The 10,391-nt window shown below is 44.9% G+C and overlaps 1 protein-coding gene and 1 pseudogene across 2 annotated transcripts; both read right to left on the reverse strand.

The window, feature by feature from the left end:
* Positions 1-8,201: 8,201 nt before the first annotated feature.
* Positions 8,202-9,983, reverse strand: LOC309969499 (large ribosomal subunit protein eL6-like; annotated as a pseudogene). The gene is made up of 2 exons (XR_014327205.1): positions 9,705-9,983; positions 8,202-9,139 (listed from the first exon to the last, which is right to left on the reverse strand). The product of XR_014327205.1 is annotated as a large ribosomal subunit protein eL6-like (transcript).
* LOC309969500 (ubiquitin-ribosomal protein eS31 fusion protein-like) lies at positions 9,172-9,677 on the reverse strand. The gene has a single exon (XM_082851333.1). It carries the CDS (start codon positions 9,652-9,654, stop codon positions 9,187-9,189), a length of 468 nt encoding a protein of 155 aa, XP_082707459.1. The 5' UTR covers positions 9,655-9,677; the 3' UTR covers positions 9,172-9,186.
* Positions 9,984-10,391: the final 408 nt, after the last annotated feature.

Genomic DNA, 10,391 nt, shown 5'->3' on the forward strand with positions numbered 1-10,391 from the left:
GAATGGGGCTGAGCTTTCAACCAGGACAGAGCTGAGCCCAGAGGAGGAGCTGAATGAAGACGAGGAGTTTGAGCAGCCAGGAACTGAAGCACGACCTCATTCACCAAGATGGTGAGCAGCTGTGTTCTCTGAAACGTGGACCACATGAGGGAAAACCATCTTCCCCGAACTTGGAAGCTTTTCTGCCAAAGCAGTTTATCGTGCACGCAGAGAGGTGAAAAGGTTTTGTATGGAGACGTAAGAAGGGATGAGATGGGCTTTGACGGACTGTGTGATAGTCCTCGGGGCAACCTCAGCCTTCCCCAAATGCTCATCTGGGAGAGTTTCAGCCCTGTGAATATTTGAACTCAGACCTTTTTGGCAGTAGTCCATGGGACAAGTGTGTCAACAGAGCCCCAGATGTGTACTCTGGGGTGTGGAGGGCGTGAATGTGATAAAGTACTTTTAGGGCTTTTAGAGAAACAGGAAATACAGTTATCAGAGACAGGAAAATCTATTCAACTTCTTTCAAAACCAGTGAGTGGATAACATGGCCATCAGAATTGTCACAACTGCTAGGTGAAGCCTTTAGAAAAGAACAAATTAGCAGCAAAGGGGTAGGAGAGGCCCCTTCGGGGAGTTGCCAGGCTGGGGCAGGGACACACTCTATTCAGAGAGCCTCCTCTCCCCTGCTGCATCATCAGGAGCCCCTGAAATCCCAGCACTCAGTCTTGCCGCCATCATCTGTGCATTGTGTCCTCGTTCCTATTCATGTCAGTCCTAAAATCTCCCTGGCTCCCAGAGGCCCTGTCTTTCCCCTATTTTGTGGCCTCTCCCACCCTCCCCAAGTCCTGAAACTCTTCCTCCGTGACCTCTGGAGTTCATAATCCGTGATTAGCAAACTCTCCTTTATCCTCCACCTGTTGTCTGAGCATCCTCTTCACTTCTGTCCCTACGGGACACCCAGCTCTGCCCTGAGTTCACTGCTGCCCTCACAGCCTTCTCCAGCAGGGCCTGATTTTGTTCTCTCACAGCCCCCGTCCCTAGACCTGGAGGTGAGATAGGTGTCCTCCTTACTGGTCATCGTCACCTTTAGAAGTATTCCCTTGCACACCACGTTGAATTTCGTGTGATCAAATTAAACCAATCACTGCTGTCTTCTCCTGACCCCCAGGCGTTATTTTGCAAATATTCTAGGTCTTGGTTCACTGTCACTCTCACCAACACTGTCTTAACTCTTGGCGATTCAGTATAGAGTAGATGAGCCTTCCAATACCCCAGCCTCTCAGTCTCTTGAATTTCTCTCCTCCAGTGATTTTCCCTCCCCTCAACCCATAGTTGTGATTACACACAACTGCAGTCCCTCCATGATCTCAATTTCGGGCCTCCTCCTATCTTTCCAGCTCACCTCCTTGCTTGATCCCAGCCATCCTCTGACCCCACCAGAGCCTCCAATATGTTGATCCCACTATACCCTTCACTGTTGCCCACCCCTTTGATGTTCTTAATCCCCTCCTGACCCAGTGTAAATTTCATGGCCATACCTAGCCAGAGAAATACACACAGCCCCGCTGCTTGACCTCATTTGAAGTTCATGCTGATGAAACTTAAGTGGGCCCTTAATGCTGCCCAACAGTCATACTTACGTTTCCCTGATCCGTTCACTCACCTATGCTCCTGGGTGACAGTTTTGTACCTTCTTTTCTCTTCTCAAACCCTTAATATTCCCTTCCCATTCTCACTCTCAGCTGAATTCTAAAAGAATCTAACTGGATTCTTTTTTCACTGGGAAAGTAGAAGCAACAAGAGGAGAAATCTGCAGATTCCCACCATCACATTTGTCCCCTGTCCAGCAGTTGCGTCTTCACACTCTGCCTTTCCACCTACTATCAGAGGTGACCCATCCATCAAAAGCAAATTCCTCCACTTGCGCAGGCAGCCCAGTCCCTCTCACCTACTCACGGATATTACTCAGCAATTCTTCCTACACCAAATTATTACTCTCTGCTGGATTCTTTCCATCAGCACACAAACATGCTATTATTTCCCACATCTTAAAAAAAAAAAAAAGCCTTTTAATGACTGTACTTCCCTTGGCAGCCTCTCTCCCATTTGTTTGCTCCCCTTTAGAGCAAATTCCTCAGAAGAATCATCTGTACTTGCTATGTCCGGTTCCTCTCCTCCAGTCCTTTTTAAACCAACCCCAAATCAGGCCTCTATCCCTCAGTGCTTCACAGGAATTATTCTGGTCCAAGTTACCATGGCTTAATAAATCCAGTGGTCAGTTCTCGTCTTATTGATTAATAACATCTGATATAATCAACCACATCCTCCTCCTTGATACACATTCTTCCCTGGACTTCCAGAACACCTCACTCTCCTGGTTTTCCTCCTCTCTCACTGCTCCCACCTTCTTGGTCTCTTTTCCTGGCTCCGCCTCTTTTCCCTGGCCTCTAAGTGTTGACGTGCGCAGGGCTCAGACCTCAGTCCTCTACTCTTCCTTATCTACCTCTTATGATGATCTCATCTAGATATGTGGTTTTAAATACAATCTATGCACCCATGACCCACATTTATACCTCATCCAGACCTCTGCCCTGAACTCTAGACTCATATATCCGACTGTCTGCCCCACATCTCCAAACTCAAGATGTCCAAAACTAGACTCTTGAGATGCTCCCCAAACTTGATCTACCTGCAGTCTTTCCTATCACAGTTGATGGCAACTCTATTCTTCCAGTGGTTCAGGCCCAAACATTGAGTTATCCTTGACTCTTGTCTTCCTCTTACATGCATGTCAGATCTGACAGGAATTAACTCTACCAACAGAATGCATCTGGAATCCACCCACTTCTCACCTCCTTTATGGCTGCTGTCCTAGTCAAAGCCACCGTCATCTCTCACCTGGATTACTGCTGTGTCCTCCTATCAAAAGTCTCCCTGCTTCTACTCTGGCCTTCAACACAGAAGCCAGAGTGATCTTTTTTTTTTTTTTTTGGCCGCACCTTGGGGCTTGTAGGATCTTAGTACCCCGACCAGGGATCAAACCCACACCCCTGCAATGGAAGCACGGAGTCCTAACCTCTGGACCTCCAGGGAATCCCCAAGAGTGATCCTTTTAAAACATACTTTAGACCACATCACTCTCTAATCAAAACTTCAAAAGCCCCCTCTCCCCCGTTTCTTTTAGGGTTACGCTTTAATAACTCCCCATTTCTCTCAGTGTAAAAACGGAAGTCTTTACAATGGCCAAAGAGTTCCTCCATTATCTGCCCACTCTTCCCACCACTCACCTCCCTGGCTCCCTCTTTGGATTATTTTCTTTTATTTATTTATTTTTTTTAAAAATTTTGGCCATGCCACGTGACTTGCGGGATCTTAGTTCCCTGACCAGGGATCAAACTCGGGCCCCCAGCAGTGGAAGCACAGAGTCCTAATCACTGCACCGCCAGGGAATTCCCTGTCTTCCTCTTTGGATACTCCCTTCCTCACTCATTCTGGGAGTCCAGCCTCCTTGATGTTATTCAAACACACTAGGCGTGTTCCCACAGTGAGGTCTCTGCTCTAGCTCTACCCTCTACCTGAACGCTCTTGCCCCAGAAATCTACTTGCCAACCTTCTCACTCCTTCAGTCTTTAGATTCTCACCTTTTCAGTGAGACCCATTTGACCACCCTGTTTAATACTGAAACTTGCCCTTTCCCTACACCCTGACACTCTTGATCACCCTTAACCTGCACAACCTTGTTCATTTTTGTCCCCATAGCATTTATTATCTCCTAACATACTATGTAATTTATATATTTATGTTTATTGCTTATTATCTATCTTCCCCTGACCCCACCCCCACAGGGATCTTTCTCTATGTTGTTCACAAATGTATCCTAAATGCCTAGAACAGTGCCTGACACATGGTAGGGAAACAATATGTATTTTTGGGGAATGAATGAAAATAATCCAGGCAAAGAGGGACTTACTCCCTCGCCCATCAGAAATGTCTGGGCCAAGAGCAAAAGGGAAAATGGTACCAGAAAGAACAGTTGGAGCTGACCATAAACACATGGTTTACGGGCAAAGTCAGGTCAAGTTGGAATGAACAAACTGTGTGCTCATAGTCACTAGATAGATAGATAGATAGATAGATAGATAGATAGATAGATAGATAGATAGATAGATAGATAGATGATAGAATCTCCCACATGGTAGGTAATAAAGCGACTTTATTTACCACATATAGAATAAATAAAAGCCTGGGCCAATGACACTGAGTTGTCCGATTCCCGTCATTGTCAGTTGCTTTTTAGCTGTTCTCCCAGCCCTAAGTGAGCCAGTTACAGTTGACCCTTGAACAGCGTGGAGTTTGAACTGCCTGGGTCCAATTATACACGGATTCTTTTCAACAAATGTACAGTCGGCGCTCCCTTTTCACGGGCTTTGCATTAGGGGATTCAACCAACCATGGACAGCAGATTAAATTTTGATCTGGGGTTTGTTGAATCCGAGAACACGGAGGGTCAACTGTATTCAGTGGACTACGCCATGTTATATAAAGGACTCGAGCATCCACGGATTTGGGTATTTGCAGGGACCCCTGGAATCAGTGCCCCGTGGATACCGAGGGACAACGGTACAGTTTGTCAGAGGCACCACAGAGAGTAAAGGCAAAAGGACAGGGTCCTACAAGTGAGGACTTTGAAAAAGAAACTCCTCTCTCTTCACCTCTTCCCCTAAGTGCCTTCTCAGTAGAGGATAGTGCAGTACCAGATGTTTGGGGCAGCACCCAAGCCATTTCCTCAGAATTCTGCAATCATTGGATGCAGATGGCTAATAGTTCTGCTTGCCTGGCCCCCACATGTCCACTGCTAACAGAGGCCTTCTGGAGTCCATGCCTTCCTTTCCCATAGGGATTGCAGCTTCCAGGCTGACTGCCAATGTATTCCTTCTCGAAAGATGCCAGTGTTATGCGAGGAGCCTCTGCACTAGGGATAAACAAGTTAAACGAGGCTCCTGAGGCCCTCCAGACATTTTAGTTAGAGACCCTGGGGTGTCAGCCTTGTGGCTGCACCAGGGGCTTGAGGCCACAGTAGGCTCTGGGGCAGGAGGCCTTACCTGTCCTGAGGAGAAATAGAATCTCAGAGCCTTTACAGAGTTGAGGCTTCAGCTCACAACACGCCTAAATAACTGCAGGCAAAGCTTCCAGAGGGGTCAGGGCAGAAGCTCCAGAAGATCCCCCTTGGCCAGACATGAAGACAAGACCCCAATTCCCAGGACAGACTTGAACCAAATTGCCTTCTTTCAAAACAGGGGCATCCTCAGCTACGCCTTTCATCATAAGGAACGTATGTGCGTTGATGGAGCTCACCTAGTGCCAAGAGAGCGGCAAAAGGCATTGAAATAAGGTAAGCCTACGTCATTTCTCCATAGAAAACATTCATTCGTAAGGAAGGCATTCATCTTTGACACGAATAGGGATGCCCTATGAGGTTCAGAGTAAGCACAAAACACAGCAGAAGAAGCCGCACTCCTGTATAAAAATATAATTTAGGGAATTCCCTGGCGGTCCAGTGGTTAAGACTCGGCAGTGTCACTGCAGTGGGCCCGGGTTTGACCCCTGGTCAGGGAATTAAGATCCCACAAGCCACGTGACGCAGCCAAAAGAAAAAAAAACAACAAAAAAATATATATATATGTGTGTATATATATATGTATTATATATATTACATATGTGTATATATAATACATGTATTATATATATGTATTATATATATTTTTTAAATCAGTTAAAATATTTACCCAGTTCCATGAGAAAAAGGTCAAAGGGCTTAAGTATATTCTCAACACTCAATCTAACTTCTCTTTCTTCCGCTCAGTTGCCCCTTTTTTGTTCCTCTTCACTCTTCCAAAACTCAGCTCACAATCCTCCCCCACCCTGTGTACCTCCATCACACACACACACACACACACACACACACACACACACACACACACACACAGGCCCTTGATGCCCTTCCTCTCTCCCTGCCTCCCTGGACCTTTCCTTTTCTGTATTTCCAATGTAACAATTCCTGGAGGCTCAGGCTCCTTCCAAGCCTTAGTCCTTCCTGGTTCTTACTCTGATCAGCACAGTAGCAGACCAGCTGAGCTAGAATCTTTCTTAGGCAGTAGTCAGGTAAAGCTATACATATTCATGGGAAGATATTGTGTAATCCTATGCCTTTCCTCCACGTCTCTTTAAAGGATGTCATTTTAATACCCACATCCATCATCATTTTCTTCTTAGGAGAAAAGAGAGCAAGAGAGGAAAGACAGAGTGAGAGAAGTCAGAACATGTCTGGGGAAGGAAAGACGTCTTTTGATCTGCTCCTTATACATAGCTCAGATGCCTACACTGGACAGTGCCCAGATTATCAGTGGATTCTGAGACATTCCTATGTTAGCCTAATTAAAAAAGAAAGCTGAACATAACCAACAAGAGGTTAAGGCACAAACTCAAAATGGAGAGGATTCTGTAGGCCTCTGAACTTGAAGCATTCAGTGTGAAGGCAGGAGCTGGGAGAAGAGAGAAAACAGAGAATTGTGTTTTTGATTATTTTTTTTCTGATTACAAAAGTAACATATGTTCAATGTAGAAAACCAGGAAAATACAGAAAAGTACAAGAAAGGATTGAAAAAAAAAAAGAAGCAACACTTGTGATCCCACCACCCAGATATAATCAATGTTAACATGTTTGTTAACCTTTCCAATGTTGTTTCCACGCATATTCTTTTTTTAATCAAATTATAAACATAGTATATATGCTCTTTTAGAAATTTTTTCTCACTTAACAGTGTATCCTAATTTTTTCCCAAGTCATTAAATACTCTTCTACAATATGATTTGTTAAAGCTATTTATGATTTTGTGCTATAGGTATGCTATCATAGATTTATCAACCAATTTTATGTGGCAGAGTATTTAGGCTTTTTCCAAGCATGAGATTTTAACTGTGGCAGGGTTGTCTGCACCACCCCTGTTTTCAGCTAACAAGCTAACTTTGTTAGGTAAACAAGGTAACCTTCTTCCCTTACAAGCAGATAAGGATCCCTTCAAAGGTCTATACCCAAGAGAACCCTGCCTTGACAGAAGTAACAAGCATTCAGCTGTCCTTGTGTTCTTCAGGGAAAGCCTGGCATTAGGCCTTGAGCAACCTTAGGTCTACTGGCCAGGCCATTCTTGAGCAGACAGAGAGAAAATATTTGTCATTCTAAGTCATGGAGTTGGCCCAATTTATTCAATACATCATTCTCAAAAATATTTTTTGTGCTAGACCTGAGCTGGATATTATAGAAGAAAAGATATGGTTTCTGTGTTTCATAAACTTTTACTCTTCATGGGTTGACAAACATATAGGTGTGAAAGAGTTAGGTAGAAACAGATTATGTGTGAATGACTAAATGCTAATCTGTGGTTCAAATCGCAAGGGCTTTAGGAGGTGAGAAAAGTATAAGCACAAGGTAGAATTGAGTGGTTTGAGAAGACTCCATGGAACAGGTGGAGCTTGGAGGCAGGGTAGGCAAGGAATATTCCATGTGGAGGGGACACAGAGGCCAGGAAGCACAGGAAGCAAGAAGGAGGTTCCTGTGGCTGCAGCTTTGGGAGAGATGGTCAGTCAGACCAGATAAGTCATATATGGGGCACATGGGTAGAGGGCCAAAAAGAAGTTTGACCCTAATTCTGTAGATGTTTCCCCTTGTCCTGGAGGTGTCACACCAAGAAAGGAAATGTCAAGTCAAATTCAAGCTGAGTTGTTTTTGTTTTTTGGTGTGTGTAGGGCCAGGGGCGGTGGAGGATGGTTTATAAACAGAACTTCTCAAAGCCTTTAATATTGCTCATTTATGTGGCAAGGTCAGGAGAGGGGGAAATTGGACTTCCTAAGAGTCTTTGACCCCAGAACTCTTTTTATCATGGACCATTTCCTTTGATGTTCCATGAGACACAATTAGGAGCTAGTGAGCCACCGAAGATGTTAGAGCTGGAAAGTAATGCTTGAGGGAAAACAAAGTTTTGGAAGATTAATCTCATGGTAGAATGTAAGGTGAACAAGAGGGAAGAGAGCCTGGATTCAGGCCATACAGTTAGATGATTGAATAAAGCCTGCAGATAAGTGGGCAGGGTTGAAGCACACTGAAGCAGAGAACGGAGAACAAAGCATTGATTGAACACAGAGTCTGCTGTTGGGCTCTGGGGAAGGTACAAAAGTGTCAGAGTTCCTGGGTCTTGCAGGAGCTCGAATAAGCATTAATTAGGATTTTGATTGCAAGGGACAGAAATCAACTTGAAGCAGCTTAAGCAAAAAGAGTGTTTTTTGTCTTTTGTTTTTTTAATGGACCGAATTATTTAATTAGGTTCCTTGTAAGAAGTTTAGAACACGACTTTGTGAGGATAACTTCCGTTTGTAAGAGCAAACACAGAGCGGAGGTAGCCCTGGAGTTGAGGAACGGCTTTGATTCTTCGCAGAATTTGTGAGTCCACAGCTTTCTGATCAACCTTCCGCTGCTCTGTAATCTCGTATTTCTCTCTCTCTGTGTCGAAGATCTCACCTTCCTGGGCTTACGCAGTTTCTTCTTCTTGAAATAAGCATCAGTGAGATGTTCTGGGATTTTCACACCACTGATATCAATTTTGGTGGAAGCGGCAATGACAGATTTCTGGTGTGTTCTCCACAGAGGAACTCGATTGAGGGACAGAGGCCCAGTCACAGGTAGCACGCCACTGCTCAGCTGCTTCAGGAAAATGACCCTCTTGCCTCTGTGGCGCCCACTGAGGATAAGCAGAATGGTCCCAGGAGTGATGCTAGCGCGCAGTTTTCTCACATGCTTACTGAAGGGTTTTTTGCTGTGACTCAATAGCTTTCGAGGCACGTCTTCAGTAGGATGATACCTAGGCATTTTGCGAAGTTTAACCACCCGGGTACCGCCATTCTTGTCACCACCAACTGGTTTTGTGACAGTAGCAAGAACCTTCACCTTCTTTTTCTTTTCAACCTTGGATTTAGCTGCTGAATACTTCCTCTTGTACAAGGCCTTTCTGGAATACATAGCCGATCGGGAATATCTGCCCATTCCTCTGACCAGGACAGTGTTTCGGCTGCGGTGGGGCTTCCCCTTCTTAACCTGCTTCACCTGTTGTTTTTTTTTTCAGTTCATGTCTTTTATTAACCAATATACAATCACTTGTCTTCTGGTTTGTTGAAACAATAGGTCAGACAACATTTGCCACCATAATGTCTGTCAAAGTGGCTGGCCATAAAAACTCCAGCACCACGTTCATCTGAAGGACACTCCCGACGAAGGCGGCTGATTTTGCCATTCTCCTCCACCTTATAGTATTTCAGGACAGCCAGCTTAACCTTCTTTCTCTTATGCTTGTTCTTCTTGGGAGTGGTGGAAGACTTCTTCCTTTTCTTAGCGCCACCACGAAGTCTCAACACAAGATGAAGGATGGACTCCTTTTCAGTGTTGTGTTCAGACAAAGTACGTCCATCTTCCAGTTGCTTGCCAGCAAAACTCAGTCTTTGCTGGGCAGGAGGAATTCCTTCCTCGTCCTGGATCTTGGCCTTTACGTTTTCTATCGTATCCGAGGGTTCAACCTCGAGAGTGACGGTCTTCCCCGTCAGGGTCTTCACGAAAATCTGCATATTGGCGGTGGTGCCACCGCAGATGGCGGATCCGAAAAGAAGTGCTTCACCTTTTTAACCTTGCCACCAGCATCAGCCTTCTTGGCTTCAGGTTTTTTCTCCTTAGTATCTGGCTTCTCAGCCTTTTCACCCGCCATCTTGCGAGATGGGAAAAAGCAAAAAAAAGAGTGTTTTTAAGGAAATAGGGATACTTCATGAAGAACTGAAGCCATGTACTGGGAAGTTGGCAAAAAGTCCCGTGTCTGTCTGGTCTCAGCTACTGTGTGTGTTTGCCTCATCTTCTTCGTATTCTCTCTCTCTCCTCTCCTGTCCTCTAACATCCCCTCACCTTCCTTCCTTTCCCCGCTCCCCTCTCCCTGTTCTCGTTTGTAGAAGAAAATGGCTTCCCTACAGTTCCTGAGTTTGCATGTTGCACTAAGTTTGCATGACACAGTTCCGGCTATATCAGAAGCTACCTCTCCATGTCTTCTTCCCAGTTTCAGATTTCCAGTAGGAAGAGTCTTCTTGACCCAGCTTAGGACTCATTCTGTTCTGACTAGGGGGACAGGTTTTAAAATAGAAACATGGTTGCAGAAGACTTACCCTGTGAATTAGTGGGAGGACCACTGCCAGGAGAAAGTGTCTGCTATAGAGTGATGTGATGACCTTTAACTGAAAGCATGCTTCTGGAAGAGTTGAGCTGGAGAACACTATTGTTTTTTATTGTTTTAATTTTTTTTTGAATTTTATTTTATTTT

Source organism: Leucopleurus acutus, assembly GCF_964270905.1.
Source record: "Leucopleurus acutus genome assembly, chromosome: 12".
NCBI lineage: Eukaryota > Metazoa > Chordata > Mammalia > Artiodactyla > Delphinidae > Leucopleurus > Leucopleurus acutus.

What these genes read in the sequence shown, in the direction of transcription:
- LOC309969500 (XM_082851333.1), bottom strand. Translation starts at nt 9,654, where the DNA reads ATGCAGATTTTCGTGAAGACCCTGACGGGGAAGACCGTCACTCTCGAG.